This window comes from Balaenoptera acutorostrata, unplaced genomic scaffold (assembly GCF_949987535.1).
Source record: "Balaenoptera acutorostrata unplaced genomic scaffold, mBalAcu1.1 scaffold_735, whole genome shotgun sequence".
NCBI classification, from domain to species: Eukaryota; Metazoa; Chordata; class Mammalia; order Artiodactyla; family Balaenopteridae; genus Balaenoptera; species Balaenoptera acutorostrata.
In genome coordinates, this window is record NW_026646207.1 from 744 (window position 1) to 21,800 (window position 21,057).

General features: G+C 45.3%; 1 protein-coding gene across 5 annotated transcripts in view; it reads right to left on the reverse strand.

Moving 5' to 3' along the window:
- Window positions 1-2,554: 2,554 nt before the first annotated feature.
- The window catches only part of LOC130706853 (uncharacterized), a 140,563-nt gene continuing 122,060 nt past the window's right edge, over window positions 2,555-21,057 (reverse strand). For 4 of the 5 annotated variants that reach the window (XM_057539520.1, XM_057539521.1, XM_057539522.1 and 1 more), the window contains 2 exons: window positions 15,193-15,459; window positions 2,557-2,689 (listed from right to left, as the gene is read on the reverse strand). In XM_057539520.1, coding sequence (XP_057395503.1) covers window positions 15,314-15,459 — 146 coding nt within the window. In that variant the 3' untranslated portion in view covers window positions 2,557-2,689; window positions 15,193-15,313. Of the gene's footprint in view, window positions 2,690-15,192; window positions 15,460-21,057 lie in introns of all 5 variants that reach the window. The other variant, XM_057539524.1, reaches the window with a different exon arrangement.

A 21,057-nucleotide genomic window follows, 5' to 3' on the forward strand; every position in this document is an offset into this window, starting at 1 on the left:
GCCAACTGTGACCAACCCAACCCAACCGGCTTGGACCAACCATACCCAGCCCCGTGTCCCTCAGTCCGCTGCTCCTAGGCCTGCACCCTACCAAACTTCATCTGGCGCTTCTCTCCAGCGCGAGCCTGTTCCCCCTGCTGGGACTAAGCGCCAGTCCCCACCCAAGCTCCAAACCCAATTTCTACTCCAAGACTTCAGCAAGCAACGAGTTCCATGGAGGGAACCCAATGTGCCTGAGCCAGTCATGTCAAAGCCCATCGAACAAGAGCAGAGGCCAGAGCGAGAGGCCATGAAGAGGCGGGCTCAACAACAACGGGAGAATGCTGCCAGATACACCTCTTCGGGGAAGCTGCCATTTCTCACCGAGAGGGAAAAACAAATGGAAATTGCTGACTACTACGGATACGTCAAGTGAGAGCTGCTGGGATTCTTGGTGCCACCTTGGCTACCAGCTGTTCTTCCATACATAGGTAAGATAGGTATAGAACTGAATAAGTAAATGGAATACAATGACTAGATGAGTAATAAACCTTAAGAATTTTGAGATGCTGCTAACTGGGGCGTGAGAAAGGAAGGACTGAAAGTTGGATGGGAGAATGAAGGAAAGGGGTAAACACTGAGGAAAGAGGAAGGAACTTGGCCCAGGCCTAGGAAGGCCAACAGAGAGGTATGGATTTAGGAAAGGAAGCAGGAGTGAGGATGAAATGGCAGAAGTAAAAAGCAGGGTCAGAGGTCTGGGTTGAAAGAACACAATTTGAGGAGAGTTGAAGGGGACAGAAGATGAGTCTAGCTTTACTAGGAGAAATAGAAAAAGTCTCTTGGGGACGTTGGCCTTCAGTCTCACAACCACCAGATAGGTATTTCAGAAAACAAGAGGTTCAGGACACATCTCTGAAAGGTCTGAGTTGCCTTATTCAGGTGTGATTATAGTGGGGGAATAGGGAAATCTACCAGAGAAGTGGCAAGGGCTCACAGTTATCCTAGGGGCAGCTGACGACAGGGGCAGAGCCAAGGGAACTGCTGGATCAGGAGGCCCACGAACAAATCAGGGGCATAGCCGCCTGTCACTTCCCTACCGGGAAGGAAGCCAGGTAGATTACTATAACCAAGGCACACTGGGGTCTTTACTGTATGGAGAACTTGGCTCCTGCCCGCAATCCTATGGCTCTGCGTCACACACAGGAAGTAGGGCCTCTGTGCAACCAGAAATGGGAATGGGACTGAAGGAGATTCAGCCCACAAATATCCGACCACCAGCTTCCACCTCTGCAGCCTGCCACCCTGTGTCTGCTCAACGCATCACAGAAACACGTTTTCAAGGTGAGTATACAAACGGCAGAGAAAGTTGAAGAATGAGGTCGGCGTTCAAAAATGGGGTCAAATCGACGGCTGGGAAGTGGCGTAGAGACAGGTAGAATTTAGATCCTGAGCCTTTAATAACCACTACCTTCTCTCAGTGCTCTCTGTTTTTAGACTCTATAGAAGAACACCTAGGGCTTCCCTGGTGGCGCCTGCCAATGCAGGGGACACGGGTTCGAGCCCTGGTCTGGGAAGATCCCACATGCCGTGCAGCAACTAAGCGCGTGTGCCACAACGACTGAGCCTGCATTCTAGAGCCCGTGAGCCTCAACTACCGAAGCCCACGCGCCTACAGCCCATGCTCCGCTACAAGAGAAGCCACCGCGATGAGAAGCCCGCACACCGCAACCAAGAGTAGCCCCCGCTAGCCGTAACTAGAGAAAGCCCGTGCACAGCAATGAAGACCCAGTGCGGCCAAAAAAATAAATACGTAGAATAAATAAGTTCAAACAATAAATAAATAAATAAACATAAATTAAAAAAAAAAAAAAAAAGAACACCTAATGCAGGAGGGAAGGTGGGAGGGCCACTGTAAAGGTCATCTATGCTACATGTACAAGAACCCCGAGAGCACACCAATAGGTACCACATTTTTCACTGCTGTAGCCGATCACTCCCCCTGTACTATACCACACTGTGGCACTCCCTTCCCTCATCTACTGCTACAGTCTCTTTGGAAGGTGTTTCAGAACTCTTGTTATGAGAGTGCCAGTTGAACTGTCCTCACTTCCTTCATTTATACCAGGATTTAAGACCTTGTGGTCCGAGAGCCTGTCCAGAGAGCAAGCAGGCTAAGACTCTGTCTTTGTTGATATATTTCATCAGAAAGGGCTCTACCCCCTCTCCTAGTTCATGGTGTGAAGTGTTCGTAGCCTCTCAGGAAAGTGGGGAGAATTGAAAGGACTCTAGATGAGAAGGCTAGGCTTTGTAAAACATTTCAGTGTTTTTTAAAAATAAGACTCATTTTGTATTGGACTTACAACAGTCCTATGAAATACAAAGAAAGCCAAGAATCAGTGACATGAAATGATCACCAGTAAGAATTACAACAGTCACCGCTTACCTCGTAGCATAGGGCACTGTCCATGATCCTTAAGAAGAGTTAGCAGAAATGCCTTGCCCATCTTGCCCCTGAACCCCTTGAAAGGTACATGACTGCTGTGTTGGTGTTTAGGGGGAGCATCTCACTTACCAGGGACTGACTTCTCCCTTGATTCCTCTGTAGTGATGGAGACTTCCCCGCTGATGAAAAATTCCCTGGGATTGCAACCTCCAAGCCAGACAGCTTTCCTACGGACTGACAGAGAACTCGTCAAGATGAAACACCAGTCTGCGGGAGAAAGGGAAGAAGAGAATGATGGACATCGTTTCTGGGAAACTATTTTTACATTATGTTTTGTTTGTTCCTGGTAAATAAACTGTCATCTTCTTAACGTTAAAACAAAATCTAAACCACTAAATTCAATAATACAGGAATATAACTTTCGAAAAACATTTCTTTGGCTGCGCAGCATGTGGGATCTTAGCTCCCCAGCCAGGGATTGAACCCACGCCTGCTAGCATTGGAAGCGCAGAGTCTTCACCACTGGACCACCAGGGAAGTCCCAGGAATATCACTTTTAAAGGAGAAGGTATAAACCCCTTGGTTACATGAACTGGAGATTTTTAGGAAGAAGTCAATATATTTGTTGTTAGGCACATTTTATGTTAGGCTGTCTCCCTGCACAGGATGCAGGCGCCTTGAAAATGGAAATCATATCCCTCTAGAGTACGTCCCTCTTCTTTCAGCTTTGCAGTTTGCTGCTCCGCTTGTTCAACCCCACCTAGTAATAACCTATACTTCCCTTGTTCCTGTTTTCCCATCTGGAAAACAGACAAAAGGCAACCAGACAACGCAAAGGTCTCAACAACTAAGGGATATCCAAAACCAGAGATGGCCAGAACTTCTGGATCCCTCATGAAACCTAGCCCGGTGTTCGATACGTAGGTATCATTAATACGTGCGTGTTGACTGAAACGGTTGAAACTCAATTCTTCCACTTCCCAGTTTAGTTTTAGTCCTCACACAAAACCTGATCATCAAATTCCTTAATGCGAGGAATCACAGTGAAAAATCATATCTCAACTGACTTCTGTCAGATGAGTGAGAACTAAGGTTAATTCAGTGTATCTGAAGCATAGAAAGTGAGGGCACAAGTGGCACAAGATGGGGCTAGAGGAGCAGAGAGGATTCTAGACCACGCAGAGTCTTCAAGGCCAACACTGTGTTTTCTAGTCTCAAAACAATGTTTGTGAGCGATGTTTATGAGCAATGTTCCAGCTTGCTTTGAAGGTTTCTTGTGTGAAGAATGGATTGGAAGGAAACAAGATATATGGACACTAGTTAGGACCTAGTCGCAACAGACAGGCAAGTTCAGTATTAGGATGTTGAGGAAGAGCTGACAGATTCCAAAGAAATGCAGGAGATAAACTGAAGCGGGCTTAATGGGGTATGAGATGGAGGAAAGGAAGGTCGTAGGGAATTCAAGGGTTTACTGCGCACATGAGCAAAGCCTCAAAATGAATCATTTGAACGTACAGAGGTAGATCTCCCAAACGACACCGGTTAGGAAGCAACGGTACGCCCTTCAGAATTCCCAGAGACAACACAAATCAACTGTTTCGATGGAAAATTCGGCGGGACCCTTGATTTCCATGGCAATATAGAGAAAAGAGACACTGATCTGGCCTGCCGGTATTTAGGAAGTTGTTAGCCTGACATCACATACTAGTATCATGTAAGTAGGCCGTCTGAAGTAGGAAGCTTAGGGGAAAAACCTTGAAGAAAACTTACAAGCTTAAGCCACACCTCTATACTACACCACCTTTCACAATTTCTTCTCAGATAAGCATCATCCCCATCAGTGAAGAAACTCGTATCTCATAATAGGAAAAACAGGCCTAAAGATTCAATGTGTGTCTTTGGAGGTCCCATCTATGCGCTATCTTCCTGGGACCAGAAAAGTCCCCAGGAAGATCAATCTTTTTGCACCCCTGAAAGCTTACCACCAAGGAAAATGACTAGGTCCACAGATTTCCTCCCTCAAACCAGCTTACCTCACACAGAAATCAGTAGCAACTCAGCCCTTACTCACATGATCACAGTCACAAGAGTGGTTAGGGAGAAAAGCACTAACCGGGGGAACTAAAACAGAGGCAATCCAGGCCAAGTTGGGCTGGTGGCAGATATCTGCTCCTTACGCTCGGGTGCATAATGCGACTCACCACAATGCCTTTTTCACAGACCCTTTTGAAAGTTTCTCCACAAAATCCAACAGCTCAACTTAGTTCATGACGCTTCAAGGTCAACGATCGTCAAGAGAAAAACATGCAATATGTCTTACAATGTTGGATTCCTTACAAATAGGACAAGGAAATAACCATGTAGACAAAACCAGAGCATTTGAACACATCTGTGTTCTACAAACACACCAGTGAATGCTATCAATAAGGTACTATGACATAAAACAAAATGAAAACTAGATGTGAGACTGTTCTCTTCAGTGTACAGACTTCGTGGCAGTTGCTCCACTCTCTAGCTACTTATATCGTTAACTCTCTGTTCTGTGAATACAAAATGAGGCCCAAGTGTGTCAACTTGTTTCCCACAGAAACCAAAAAACCTCCATGCATCTCTTTTCTCCTGTGCCCTTTCACCTTACCTGCTCCCAATTCTCCACCAATGTCCTCCTCTTTCTCTAATTATTCTCCTCTTCATTTTGCTTGGCCTTGCACCCAAGCATGCAAGACAGAGAGTCCTAGAGGTCCAAGATTCGAGAGTGGCTGTTTGCAAGGGGGAGGAGATTACAGTAACTGCCACACTGTATATACTTCTGTGCAAAGAAAAAGGGACAGTGTTCAGAACGTCTCTCACATAGAAAAAGAGCTGGATGGCAGGATACCTGTGTGGCCCAAGGAACTAGAGCTAGCAAATTATGGGCCAAAGAATTGCAACCAAAGGCTGGAAGAGGAAAGGTCTGCAACCAGCTCTGTCTCCTAGCTCTCTGGTATTTGCTGCCAACGGGCAGAGTCGATTTCGTGAAGCGTCAAGCACTGAAAAGAAGACTCCTGCTGCTGGAAGTTGACAGGAAGTAACATCCAATGCAAGATCAAGGCTTGTCCTAGAAGCAATGCCCATAATGGAAGGAAAAAAAAAAAAAAAAAAAGAAGAAGAAAGCGGAAGAGAAATGCTAAGTCGCAAGTCCAACCTGGCCCCCAGCCTAGCCCAGCCCAAGGAAGGCAGGAGTCAAGGAGAAGAAACTCGAAGAGAAGAGCCTTGGACCACAACATTCTCCACAAGGTACACTCAACAAACTTCACCCTACTCTTGAACCAAGCTACAAAAAGAGCTTCTTCATCCCTACTTTTGCTCTCCTTGAAAGCTGCTATCAGTTCACTCATTAGACACATATGATTTCAGAACAACTGTTAATAGTTCAAACTAGATGGCACTTTCCTTCCTAAGGATATTAATTAAGTTAAGATCTCTATAGCTCTAAGTATATGATACATAAAATAGAATACTCTGTAGAATATAAGCAACTGTTAGTTCATTATATTAATGAACGTCTGTAAGAAATGTTGCAATGATTTCCCTAATGGAAGAGCCTGGGGGAGGTAAGTCTGTCTTCTAGGATTTCCTCCCCAGAGCTCAGAAATGTAGGTGTTGTTTTAGCTCTCCTACACTCTCTTCACCCAACCCCGCCTTCCTCTTGGGGATCGGACCTCCCTATTGGCTAGCTCATACCTTCCAACTGCCTGCTTTGTGACATCACTCTCCTACCAAACCTACTACCACTTGGTAGAGTCTTGGGGTTTCCGTGGAGCTGTTTGGACCAGTAACCAGTGACCTCTGGACTGGACACGTGCGCCGTTCAGCTGCAGCCACTCAGACATCCTCTAGTGTTGTCTCCTCAGCCCTTGTACCTGCAGTTGATGGTTCCTCTTCTCTGACCATGTCAGGTAAGAAAAGACACTTTGGAAAGTTTTGCGTTCGATTTCTTTGGCCCCTAAATTGAGTAGGAGATTCAACATAGCAGGGAATGATGAGGGAAAGTATTGAACTACAAGTCTGGAGACCTAACTTCAGTTTTGACTTGGACGTTTACTATCTGTGTGACTTTGGACGAATCGCTGACTGTCTCACAAAGCCTGCTGCTTTCCTTATCTGTTACGTTAGGATACCACATTGGGTTGATCACTCTGATCCCCTTCCTTTCCAGTATTGAGCCTTAAAGGGTACCCATGGAGAAAATGAAATCAGAGACTTCTCAAGAGGGTTTCAACAGAAACATAGAAAAGCCAGGTGACATAGAAAACTAGCAATATATACCAAGATGTTTCATCTCTAATGGTCTCCCTCCACTAGTACTGCGACCAGCTGAAAAGAGAGAATAGGGAGAGAGGATGGAGAGTACTGGGCTATATAGGGAGGCACAGAGTCAAACGTAAGGAAGTTGAGGATTGTTTTCATTAGCACAGGCCAACAGGAACCAAGAGATGGGAAAAAAAATATAAGAATCAAGAGGGAAAGCATAGAGGGGCTCTCAAGAAAAACGTAGTTTGCAATGGAATGCTGATGGGAACCAAAGATTTTAAATTAAAGCAGAAACAGCACAGAGGGAAATCTGCTCAGAGCAGGGCAAAACAAAGTTGATGGTAGCAAATCCTTACATTAACAGACTAAGAAGGAAAGTCAGGCCAGAACAGGGGATCACCAGGAAAGGCAGCTTATCAGAAAAGTCATACTCCGTTTTCTTTCTTTTATTGCCTCTCTGAATACAGTTGGCACTTGACAGTTTTGAATATAAACATTTTAGAAATATGTTTTAGAAATGATGCTTCCTATAAACAAGAAACCAAAGTGGTTATCTAGGGGGCTGATTTTCAGTGTTTTAGTCTTTCTAATTTTTAAACTAGGTAGACATTTTCCCAATTAAACATTTTAAGTGGCATCTTCTAAATTGAATCAGAAGGACTATTTCCTTTGTGTGATATGTAGGTTCTAAGGCAAGGCTGCTTTTCATTTTCACAGTTATTTCCTTCCTAACACAGAGAGCACATTGATCAACAGCCATCGTTCGCTTGTAGATCTTAGCTACCGAAGGAGAAAAAGAAAAAGTCAAGCCCCACATCTCTAATTCCCCATTTAGGGAATTCCCTGGCGGTCCAGTGCTTAGGACTCGGTGCTTTCACGGCCAGGGCCACGCGGCGCGGCAAAAGAAAAAAAAAAACAAACATCCACATTTATCGAAAACAATGTGGTGGAGTCCTTTGGATTTTCTTACATTTGAAAATCTTTTTTCGTTGGATTCTAGGGATGATGGTTTTTTGAGGTTTTGGGATGTCATCTTCCTGGATGTTGAAGATAATTCTAATCTAAGTTCTAGGATAAATACAAAAACCTTCCTGATACTTTTTAAGCTTCCTTTCTGCTTATTATATAAGTTATATTCATTGAAATATATATGTCTCCTAGGCTGAATACCTGTTACTTGCTGGGTAAAAATATGAATGAGCACAATCATGAAACTCTTTTACCCTTATTATTTTGCTGTCTGCTTCGTACCGCTTTTCATTGCAATACTTGTCTATATATGTTGTGGCTACCTATACATTCACATTTATTGCATTCTGTTGCTTGTTAGGCATTGTTTACTGATATACCGTCTCTGTCTGTATGCATTGGCTAGGAATTCATTCACCTCTATCACCTCTATCGTGTGTTTTGGTTAATAGCATTCACTAAAATAGAGCGGGCAACATTCACTTTCCTAATATTGCATGGATGGTACAGAATGTCATTTGTTAGTAAATTCATTAGGCTTTGATACTTGCCACATACCCCAGTTTTCGTTAATATCTATGGATTCCTTTTTCGTTATGTAATGTGCTTGTCATGATTTTTCTTTGTCTTTCTAGAACTTATTGTATCTTCCTCCATATAAATCAGATGCAATATATCAGCTTATTCATCTATTAATTATTACTGCTATTATTATTGGTGGTGGTGTTATAACCACTTTATAGATGAGTAATCCGAAGTCATCAGATAACTTTTCTCTTTCCAAAAGCACTTAAGATATCCACTTTCGGGTAATCATTTTGAGGTAGGATGAGAAACCAGGCTTGAAGAGGGCAAAAATGACTCTTTCACAATTCACCAGTTGGACTGAGCTATACGTCAACTCTAGGTAATAGCATGGGAACTGTACAAGCAAAGGGAGACCCTGAAGACGACAATGGTAATAGCCGTACTGTTTTCTAATGGACCAAAAAAATGCCTATATTGTAAGTTCTATTTCTCCTGCTTTCTGGCAGTATCATGCTCAGAGTAGAGTCCTGGCAAGGAAGTCAGGATACGTAGGTTCTGGAACCTGGTAATGATACTAACATAACGAGAGAACTTGAACAAGTCAACCCGACCTCTCTGAGCCTCAGTTTCCTTACTCACGAAATGAGACTGAGAAAATCGAAGTTCTCTAAGGGCCTCCTAGTTCTAAAATGCTTCCAGTCTAGGAAGTAGCATAGAAGTCAATACGAGTGCAGGCTGAAGGGAAAGACAGGGCAGGGAGAAGGTTGCTTCCAGCCTAGAGAACAATGTCTGAACCATACCACTTGGCTCTTCTGCCCATCTGTGCCCAAGATGGGAGCACAGGCAGTTAATACAGAAGAGTGGAAAACTGCTCAGTCCTTACAGCCATCATTAACTGTCTGATTTTGGGTTTCTCAGCAAGTATTGATAGTAGAGGTGTCCTGATAGCAAGAACCTTAAGATAATGCTGTTCCTCAAACGGACTGAGAATTTCTCAACCTCCCTGAGTTTTTCATGACCCTCTTGTTCTTACAGAAAATTTCCAAAATCCATCTCTACTTGGAACTCTGAAATCTCTGCAGCATTCTCTTCCTGTGATGAGCAATGCAACTTCCCTAACACGAAGTGTCTGCAACTTCTCCAGAGTCTCTGCCCCTGCCGTCAGTTCGCCATCGGCTACTGGTACCTCTTTCCAGACACTCACGGGTAGTGCCTACCTTTACCAACATTCTAGCACGACTACGTTATCTGGAGTTACTGACCACAGCCAGATCTCCACTTCAGCTCCTTCCTATCCAGGTGTTCTTCAGTGGGACATCACACGAAGCACTGAAAAGAATTCTTCTTCACCCGGAGACTTTACTCTGGCACTCACTGACCGGCACACAGTTGCTTCCTCCATGTTTATGGCAGCCCACTATGATAAAACTTCAGACGCCAATAACATGGTCCCTCTATATCCATCGCTTTCTGCCAGCCTTGCTCAGGGAACACCATCTCAGATTCCAAATCAGGGGCATAGCCGCCTGTCACCTCCCTACCAGGAAGGAAGCCAGGTAGATTACTATAACCAAGGCACACTGGGGTCTTTACTGTATGGAGAACTTGGCTCCTGCCCGCAATCCTACGGCTCTGCGTCACACACAGGAAGTAGGGCCTCTGTGCAACCAGAAATGGGAATGGGACTGAAGGAGATCGAGCCCACAAATATCCGACCACCAGCTTCCACCTCTGCAATCTGCCACCCTGTGTCTGCTCAACGCATCACAGAAACAAGTTTTCAAGGTGAGTATACAAACGGCAGAGAAAGTTGAAGAATGAGGTCGGCGTTCAAAAGTGGGGTCAAATCGACAGCTGGGAAGTGGTGTAGAGACAGGTAGAATTTAGATCCCGAGCCTTTAATAACCACTACCTTCGCTCAGTGCCCTCTGTTTTGAGACTCTATAGAAGAACACCTAGGGCTTCCCTGGTGGCGCCGTGGTGAAGAATCCGCCTGTCAATGCAATGCGGGGGACACGGGTTCGAGCCCTGGTCTGGGAAGATCCCACATGCCGTGGAGCAACTAAGCCCATGTGCCACAACGACTGAGCCTGCATTCTAGAGCCCGTGAGCCGCAACTACCGAAGCCCACGCGCCTGCAGCCCATGCTCCGCAGCAACAGACGCCACCGCGATGAGAAGCCCGCACACCGCAACCAAGAGCAGCCCCCGCTAGCCGCCAACTAGAGAAAGCCCGTGCACAGCGATGAAGACCCAGTGCGGCCAAAAAAATAAATACGTAGAACAAATAAGTTCAAACAATAAATAAATAAACATAAATTAAAAAAAAAAAAAAAACCTAATGCAGGTGGGAAGGTGGGAGGGACACTGTAAAGGTCATCTATGCTACATGTACAAGAACCCCGAGAGCACACCAATAGGTACCACATTTTTCACTGCTGTAGCCGATCATTCCCCCTGTACTACCACACTGTAGCACTCCCTTCCCTCATCTACTGCTATAGGCTCTTTGGAAGGTGTTTCAGAACTCTCGTTGTGAGAGTGCCAGTTGAACTGTCCTCACTTCCTTCATTTATACCAGGATTTAAGACCTTGTGGTCTGAGATCCTGTCCAGAGAGCAAGCAGGCTGAGACTCTGTCTTTGTTGATACATTTCATCAGAAAGGGCTCTACCCCCTCTCCTAGTTCATGGTGTGAAGTGTTCGTAGCCTCTCGGGAAAGTGGGGAGAATTGAAAGGACTCTAGATGAGAATGCTAGGCTTTGTAAAACATTTCAGTGTGTTTTAAAAATAAGACTCATTTTGTATTGGACTTACAACAGTCCTATGAAATACAAAGAAAGCCAAGAATCAGTGACAGGAAATGATCACCAGTAAGAATTACAACAGTCACCGCTTACCTCGTAGCATAGGGCACTGTCCAGGGTCCTTAAGAAGAGTTAGTAGAAATGCCTTGCCCATCTTGCCCCTGAACCCCTTGAAAGGTACATGACTGCTGTGTTGGTGTTTAGGGGGAGCATCTCACTTCCCAGGGACTGACTTCTCCCTTGATCCCTTTGTAGTGACGGAGACTTCCCCGCTGATGAACAATTCCCTGGGGTTGCGACCTCCAAGCCAGACGTTTCGTGTGACACAAACTCAACAACTCCCCAAGTCCTGCAGTACCAGAAACAGTCACATACTTGAGAGTAACCCACCGTCTGAACTTGGGGACATTTCAGTGACAGCTCCAGTCCAGAGTGCCAGTCGTCTCCTGGCCCTGCCTCCAGCTCCAAGCCAGGGACAAACAGAGAGTAAGAACGTGGATGATATCAAAACCAAGCTTTCAAAGCCTCTGGATGCCTACCAGATCCCAACAGAGAACCAAGATCCTCCACTACGCCCTTTAGGAATCCCTGATATTCACCAGCCGCTGGCCTGCACCGATCCCCTCAGCCAAGAGGAGCAGCCTGGTTCTGAAAATGCTGATCTGAGAGGGAACAGCCGCAGTCGTCAGGACCTAGGGACACTTGAAAATGGGACTGAACCTAGCAGTGGTTTTGCAGACATGACGACACTGGCGGAGGAGAGTCACCTTCCCCAGCTCTTTAATTCTTTGAAAGATCTTGGTCAATCCCAAGGTCCCAACGTGATCAAAGCTAAAGACACCAGAGCCATTAAGGTGAATCAGGTGCAGGAAAAGCCAAGTGTCGTAAAGGTTCCCTCTGATCAACCCAGGAAGAACAAACAGAAAGCCTCTGAGCCTATCAGTGGTGCTCCCAAGGCCAAAAGCCAGCCAAAGAATCCAGAGTGCCTGTTAGGGGGAGAAGTGGTTCTATGCAATGCTGCAGTCAGTGACAGGGCTCCTGTGAACACGGCCAAGCACTCGCAAGGCAAACCTCAGAAAGCTGCATCCAGAAAGGTCAGCAAAACTAAGAGCCACGGGCAGGAAAAGACCAAAAGGACCAGAGGAAGAAACAAGGCTGAAGAGAACAAGCAGTCAGGGAACAAAGTCAAGGCAGAAGAGAAGCCAGCAATCCCCAACACGAAGCGAAAGGAACACCAAACTGAGCTTCTCCAAGAGAGCTTGCAAAAGCCTCGAACCTCCCTTGGCGTGCGCATGCTGGAGTCTGTGAAGGTCCTTCATGCGCTGGGGAGGAAGAATGAGACGAAAACTGGGCTCTCTTCCTGTCGGCTCTTGGGAAATGCAAGCAACCCCAAAGACCCCCAGCCACCCCCAGCTATCCAGCCATGGCGGCATACCCCACGTGAGGGGAAGAGTCCTGAGAAAACGCAGGTCCAAGCCCAGAAACCAGACAGCAGTGCTGAAACAGAGTGTCCCTCTCCATCCCAGTATGAGCGGCCTCCTCCTGGGAAGGTCAAGTTGATACCTCTGCCTTTTTCTGCCTGGGACAAGCCTCAAGCTCGACCCGCTCCTCGGAGGCCACAGTCTCTGGCCTCACGTCGGCCTGCTGGGGCTTACCGTGCCCAGCCTGGTTCTACTGACTCAGCTCAACCTGCTGCAGTCAATTCATCCCAGCCAGCTCCTGCCTCTTTGCCAGGTCCCGCCAAACCAGCTCAGCCAACTGTGACCAACCCAACCCAACCGGCTTGGACCAACCATACCCAGCCCCGTGTCCCTCAGTCCGCTGCTCCTAGGCCTGCACCCTACCAAACTTCATCTGGCGCTTCTCTCCAGCGCGAGCCTGTTCCCCCTGCTGGGACTAAGCGCCAGTCCCCACCCAAGCTCCAAACCCAATTTCTACTCCAAGACTTCAGCAAGCAACGAGTTCCATGGAGGGAACCCAATGTGCCTGAGCCAGTCATGTCAAAGCCCATCGAACAAGAGCAGAGGCCAGAGCGAGAGGCCATGAAGAGGCGGGCTCAACAACAACGGGAGAATGCTGCCAGATACACCTCTTCGGGGAAGCTGCCATTTCTCACCGAGAGGGAAAAACAAATGGAAATTGCTGACTACTACGGATACGTCAAGTGAGAGCTGCTGGGATTCTTGGTGCCACCTTGGCTACCAGCTGTTCTTCCATACATAGGTAAGATAGGTATAGAACTGAATAAGTAAATGGAATACAATGACTAGATGAGTAATAAACCTTAAGAATTTTGAGATGCTGCTAACTGGGGCGTGAGAAAGGAAGGACTGAAAGTTGGATGGGAGAATGAAGGAAAGGGGTAAACACTGAGGAAAGAGGAAGGAACTTGGCCCAGGCCTAGGAAGGCCAACAGAGAGGTATGGATTTAGGAAAGGAAGCAGGAGTGAGGATGAAATGGCAGAAGTAAAAAGCAGGGTCAGAGGTCTGGGTTGAAAGAACACAATTTGAGGAGAGTTGAAGGGGACAGAAGATGAGTCTAGCTTGACTAGGAGAAATAGAAAAAGTCTCTTGGGGACGTTGGCCTTCAGTCTCACAACCACCAGATAGGTATTTCAGAAAACAAGAGGTTCAGGACACATCTCTGAAAGGTCTGAGTTGCCTTATTCAGGTGTGATTATAGTGGGGGAATAGGGAAATCTACCAGAGAAGTGGCAAGGGCTCACAGTTATCCTAGGGGCAGCTGACGACAGGGGCAGAGCCAAGGGAACTGCTGGATCAGGAGGCCCACGAACAAATCAGGGGCATAGCCGCCTGTCACTTCCCTACCGGGAAGGAAGCCAGGTAGATTACTATAACCAAGGCACACTGGGGTCTTTACTGTATGGAGAACTTGGCTCCTGCCCGCAATCCTATGGCTCTGCGTCACACACAGGAAGTAGGGCCTCTGTGCAACCAGAAATGGGAATGGGACTGAAGGAGATTCAGCCCACAAATATCCGACCACCAGCTTCCACCTCTGCAGTCTGCCACCCTGTGTCTGCTCAACGCATCACAGAAACACGTTTTCAAGGTGAGTATACAAACGGCAGAGAAAGTTGAAGAATGAGGTCGGCGTTCAAAAATGGGGTCAAATCGACGGCTGGGAAGTGGCGTAGAGACAGGTAGAATTTAGATCCTGAGCCTTTAATAACCACTACCTTCTCTCAGTGCTCTCTGTTTTTAGACTCTATAGAAGAACACCTAGGGCTTCCCTGGTGGCGCCTGCCAATGCAGGGGACACGGGTTCGAGCCCTGGTCTGGGAAGATCCCACATGCCGTGCAGCAACTAAGCGCGTGTGCCACAACGACTGAGCCTGCATTCTAGAGCCCGTGAGCCTCAACTACCGAAGCCCACGCGCCTACAGCCCATGCTCCGCTACAAGAGAAGCCACCGCGATGAGAAGCCCGCACACCGCAACCAAGAGTAGCCCCCGCTAGCCGTAACTAGAGAAAGCCCGTGCACAGCAATGAAGACCCAGTGCGGCCAAAAAAATAAATACGTAGAATAAATAAGTTCAAACAATAAATAAATAAATAAACATAAATTAAAAAAAAAAAAAAAAAGAACACCTAATGCAGGAGGGAAGGTGGGAGGGCCACTGTAAAGGTCATCTATGCTACATGTACAAGAACCCCGAGAGCACACCAATAGGTACCACATTTTTCACTGCTGTAGCCGATCACTCCCCCTGTACTATACCACACTGTGGCACTCCCTTCCCTCATCTACTGCTACAGTCTCTTTGGAAGGTGTTTCAGAACTCTTGTTATGAGAGTGCCAGTTGAACTGTCCTCACTTCCTTCATTTATACCAGGATTTAAGACCTTGTGGTCCGAGAGCCTGTCCAGAGAGCAAGCAGGCTAAGACTCTGTCTTTGTTGATATATTTCATCAGAAAGGGCTCTACCCCCTCTCCTAGTTCATGGTGTGAAGTGTTCGTAGCCTCTCAGGAAAGTGGGGAGAATTGAAAGGACTCTAGATGAGAAGGCTAGGCTTTGTAAAACATTTCAGTGTTTTTTAAAAATAAGACTCATTTTGTATTGGACTTACAACAGTCCTATGAAATACAAAGAAAGCCAAGAATCAGTGACATGAAATGATCACCAGTAAGAATTACAACAGTCACCGCTTACCTCGTAGCATAGGGCACTGTCCATGATCCTTAAGAAGAGTTAGCAGAAATGCCTTGCCCATCTTGCCCCTGAACCCCTTGAAAGGTACATGACTGCTGTGTTGGTGTTTAGGGGGAGCATCTCACTTCCCAGGGACTGACTTCTCCCTTGATTCCTCTGTAGTGATGGAGACTTCCCCGCTGATGAAAAATTCCCTGGGATTGCAACCTCCAAGCCAGACAGCTTTCCTACGGACTGACAGAGAACTCGTCAAGATGAAACACCAGTCTGCGGGAGAAAGGGAAGAAGAGAATGATGGACATCGTTTCTGGGAAACTATTTTTACATTATGTTTTGTTTGTTCCTGGTAAATAAACTGTCATCTTCTTAACGTTAAAACAAAATCTAAACCACTAAATTCAATAATACAGGAATATAACTTTCGAAAAACATTTCTTTGGCTGCGCAGCATGTGGGATCTTAGCTCCCCAGCCAGGGATTGAACCCACGCCTGCTAGCATTGGAAGCGCAGAGTCTTCACCACTGGACCACCAGGGAAGTCCCAGGAATATCACTTTTAAAGGAGAAGGTATAAACCCCTTGGTTACATGAACTGGAGATTTTTAGGAAGAAGTCAATATATTTGTTGTTAGGCACATTTTATGTTAGGCTGTCTCCCTGCACAGGATGCAGGCGCCTTGAAAATGGAAATCATATCCCTCTAGAGTACGTCCCTCTTCTTTCAGCTTTGCAGTTTGCTGCTCCGCTTGTTCAACCCCACCTAGTAATAACCTATACTTCCCTTGTTCCTGTTTTCCCATCTGGAAAACAGACAAAAGGCAACCAGACAACGCAAAGGTCTCAACAACTAAGGGATATCCAAAACCAGAGATGGCCAGAACTTCTGGATCCCTCATGAAACCTAGCCCGGTGTTCGATACGTAGGTATCATTAATACGTGCGTGTTGACTGAAACGGTTGAAACTCAATTCTTCCACTTCCCAGTTTAGTTTTAGTCCTCACACAAAACCTGACCATCAAATTCCTTAATGCGAGGAATCACAGTGAAAAATCATATCTCAACTGACTTCTGTCAGATGAGTGAGAACTAAGGTTAATTCAGTGTATCTGAAGCATAGAAAGTGAGGGCACAAGTGGCACAAGATGGGGCTAGAGGAGCAGAGAGGATTCTAGACCACGCAGAGTCTTCAAGGCCAACACTGTGTTTTCTAGTCTCAAAACAATGTTTGTGAGCGATGTTTATGAGCAATGTTCCAGCTTGCTTTGAAGGTTTCTTGTGTGAAGAATGGATTGGAAGGAAACAAGATATATGGACACTAGTTAGGACCTAGTCGCAACAGACAGGCAAGTTCAGTATTAGGATGTTGAGGAAGAGCTGACAGATTCCAAAGAAATGCAGGAGATAAACTGAAGCGGGCTTAATGGGGTATGAGATGGAGGAAAGGAAGGTCGTAGGGAATTCAAGGGTTTACTGCGCACATGAGCAAAGCCTCAAAATGAATCATTTGGACGTACAGAGGTAGATCTCCCAAACGACACCGGTTAGGAAGCAACGGTACGCCCTTCAGAATTCCCAGAGACAACACAAATCAACTGTTTCGATGGAAAATTCGGCGGGACCCTTGATTTCCATGGCAATATAGAGAAAAGAGACACTGATCTGGCCTGCCGGTATTTAGGAAGTTGTTAGCCTGACATCACATACTAGTATCATGTAAGTAGGCCGTCTGAAGTAGGAAGCTTAGGGGAAAAACCTTGAAGAAAACTTACAAGCTTAAGCCACACCTCTATACTACACCACCTTTCACAATTTCTTCTCAGATAAGCATCATCCCCATCAGTGAAGAAACTCGTATCTCATAATAGGAAAAACAGGCCTAAAGATTCAATGTGTGTCTTTGGAGGTCCCATCTATGCGCTATCTTCCTGGGACCAGAAAAGTCCCCAGGAAGATCAATCTTTTTGCACCCCTGAAAGCTTACCACCAAGGAAAATGACTAGGTCCACAGATTTCCTCCCTCAAACCAGCTTACCTCACACAGAAATCAGTAGCAACTCAGCCCTTACTCACATGATCACAGTCACAAGAGTGGTTAGGGAGAAAAGCACTAACCGGGGGAACTAAAACAGAGGCAATCCAGGCCAAGTTGGGCTGGTGGCAGATATCTGCTCCTTACGCTCGGGTGCATAATGCGACTCACCACAATGCCTTTTTCACAGACCCTTTTGAAAGTTTCTCCACAAAATCCAACAGCTCAACTTAGTTCATGACGCTTCAAGGTCAACGATCGTCAAGAGAAAAACATGCAATATGTCTTACAATGTTGGATTCCTTACAAATAGGACAAGGAAATAACCATGTAGACAAAACCAGAGCATTTGAACACATCTGTGTTCTACAAACACACCAGTGAATGCTATCAATAAGGTACTATGACATAAAACAAAATGAAAACTAGATGTGAGACTGTTCTCTTCAGTGTACAGACTTCGTGGCAGTTGCTCCACTCTCTAGCTACTTATATCGTTAACTCTCTGTTCTGTGAATACAAAATGAGGCCCAAGTGTGTCAACTTGTTTCCCACAGAAACCAAAAAACCTCCATGCATCTCTTTTCTCCTGTGCCCTTTCACCTTACCTGCTCCCAATTCTCCACCAATGTCCTCCTCTTTCTCTAATTATTCTCCTCTTCATTTTGCTTGGCCTTGCACCCAAGCATGCAAGACAGAGAGTCCTAGAGGTCCAAGATTCGAGAGTGGCTGTTTGCAAGGGGGAGGAGATTACAGTAACTGCCACACTGTATATACTTCTGTGCAAAGAAAAAGGGACAGTGTTCAGAACGTCTCTCACATAGAAAAAGAGCTGGATGGCAGGATACCTGTGTGGCCCAAGGAACTAGAGCTAGCAAATTATGGGCCAAAGAATTGCAACCAAAGGCTGGAAGAGGAAAGGTCTGCAACCAGCTCTGTCTCCTAGCTCTCTGGTATTTGCTGCCAACGGGCAGAGTCGATTTCGTGAAGCGTCAAGCACTGAAAAGAAGACTCCTGCTGCTGGAAGTTGACAGGAAGTAACATCCAATGCAAGATCAAGGCTTGTCCTAGAAGCAATGCCCATAATGGAAGGAAAAAAAAAAAAAAAAAAAGAAGAAGAAAGCGGAAGAGAAATGCTAAGTCGCAAGTCCAACCTGGCCCCCAGCCTAGCCCAGCCCAAGGAAGGCAGGAGTCAAGGAGAAGAAACTCGAAGAGAAGAGCCTTGGACCACAACATTCTCCACAAGGTACACTCAACAAACTTCACCCTACTCTTGAACCAAGCTACAAAAAGAGCTTCTTCATCCCTACTTTTGCTCTCCTTGAAAGCTGCTATCAGTTCACTCATTAGACACATATGATTTCAGAACAACTGTTAATAGTTCAAACTAGATGGCACTTTCCTTCCTAAGGATATTAATTAAGTTAAGATCTCTATAGCTCTAAGTATATGATACATAAAATAGAATACTCTGTAGAATATAAGCAACTGTTAGTTCATTATATTAATGAACGTCTGTAAGAAATGTTGCAATGATTTCCCTAATGGAAGAGCCTGGGGGAGGTAAGTCTGTCTTCTAGGATTTCCTCCCCAGAGCTCAGAAATGTAGGTGTTGTTTTAGCTCTCCTACACTCTCTTCACCCAACCCCGCCTTCCTCTTGGGGATCGGACCTCCCTATTGGCTAGCTCATACCTTCCAACTGCCTGCTTTGTGACATCACTCTCCTACCAAACCTACTACCACTTGGTAGAGTCTTGGGGTTTCCGTGGAGCTGTTTGGACCAGTAACCAGTGACCTCTGGACTGGACACGTGCGCCGTTCAGCTGCAGCCACTCAGACATCCTCTAGTGTTGTCTCCTCAGCCCTTGTACCTGCAGTTGATGGTTCCTCTTCTCTGACCATGTCAGGTAAGAAAAGACACTTTGGAAAGTTTTGCGTTCGATTTCTTTGGCCCCTAAATTGAGTAGGAGATTCAACATAGCAGGGAATGATGAGGGAAAGTATTGAACTACAAGTCTGGAGACCTAACTTCAGTTTTGACTTGGACGTTTACTATCTGTGTGACTTTGGACGAATCGCTGACTGTCTCACAAAGCCTGCTGCTTTCCTTATCTGTTACGTTAGGCTACCACATTGGGTTGATCACTCTGATCCCCTTCCTTTCCAGTATTGAGCCTTAAAGGGTACCCATGGAGAAAATGAAATCAGAGACTTCTCAAGAGGGTTTCAACAGAAACATAGAAAAGCCAGGTGACATAGAAAACTAGCAATATATACCAAGATGTTTCATCTCTAATGGTCTCCCTCCACTAGTACTGCGACCAGCTGAAAAGAGAGAATAGGGAGAGAGGATGGAGAGTACTGGGCTATATAGGGAGGCACAGAGTCAAACGTAAGGAAGTTGAGGATTGTTTTCATTAGCACAGGCCAACAGGAACCAAGAGATGGGAAAAAAAATATAAGAATCAAGAGGGAAAGCATAGAGGGGCTCTCAAGAAAAACGTAGTTTGCAATGGAATGCAGATGGGAACCAAAGATTTTAAATTAAAGCAGAAACAGCACAGAGGGAAATCTGCTCAGAGCAGGGCAAAACAAAGTTGATGGTAGCAAATCCTTACATTAACAGACTAAGAAGGAAAGTCAGGCCAGAACAGGGGATCACCAGGAAAGGCAGCTTATCAGAAAAGTCATACTCCGTTTTCTTTCTTTTATTGCCTCTCTGAATACAGTTGGCACTTGACAGTTTTGAATATAAACATTTTAGAAATATGTTTTAGAAATGATGCTTCCTATAAACAAGAAACCAAAGTGGTTATCTAGGGGGCTGATTTTCAGTGTTTTATTCTTTCTAATTTTTAAACTAGGTAGACATTTTCCCAATTAAACATTTTAAGTGGCATCTTCTAAATTGAATCAGAAGGACTATTTCCTTTGTGTGATATGTAGGTTCTAAGGCAAGGCTGCTTTTCATTTTCACAGTTATTTCCTTCCTAACACAGAGAGCACATTGATCAACAGCCATCGTTCGCTTGTAGATCTTAGCTACCGAAGGAGAAAAAGAAAAAGTCAAGCCCCACATCTCTAATTCCCCATTTAGGGAATTCCCTGGCGGTCCAGTGCTTAGGACTCGGTGCTTTCACGGCCAGGGCCACGCGGCGCGGCAAAAGAAAAAAAAAAACAAACATCCACATTTATCGAAAACAATGTGGTGGAGTCCTTTGGATTTTCTTACATTTGAAAATCTTTTTTCGTTGGATTCTAGGGATGATGGTTTTTTGAGGTTTTGGGATGTCATCTTCCTGGATGTTGAAGATAATTCTAATCTAAGTTCTAGGATAAATACAAAAACCTTCCTGATACTTTTTAAGCTTCCTTTCTGCTTATTATATAAGTTATATTCATTGAAATATATATGTCTCCTAGGCTGAATACCTGTTACTTGCTGGGTAAAAATATGAATGAGCACAATCATGAAACTCTTTTACCCTTATTATTTTGCTGTCTGCTTCGTACCGCTTTTCATTGCAATACTTGTCTATATATGTTGTGGCTACCTATACATTCACATTTATTGCATTCTGTTGCTTGTTAGGCATTGTTTACTGATATACCGTCTCTGTCTGTATGCATTGGCTAGGACTTCATTCACCTCTATCACCTCTATCGTGTGTTTTGGTTAATAGCATTCACTAAAATAGAGCGGGCAACATTCACTTTCCTAATATTGCATGGATGGTACAGAATGTCATTTGTTAGTAAATTCATTAGGCTTTGATACTTGCCACATACCCCAGTTTTCATTAATATCTATGGATTCCTTTTTCGTTATGTAAT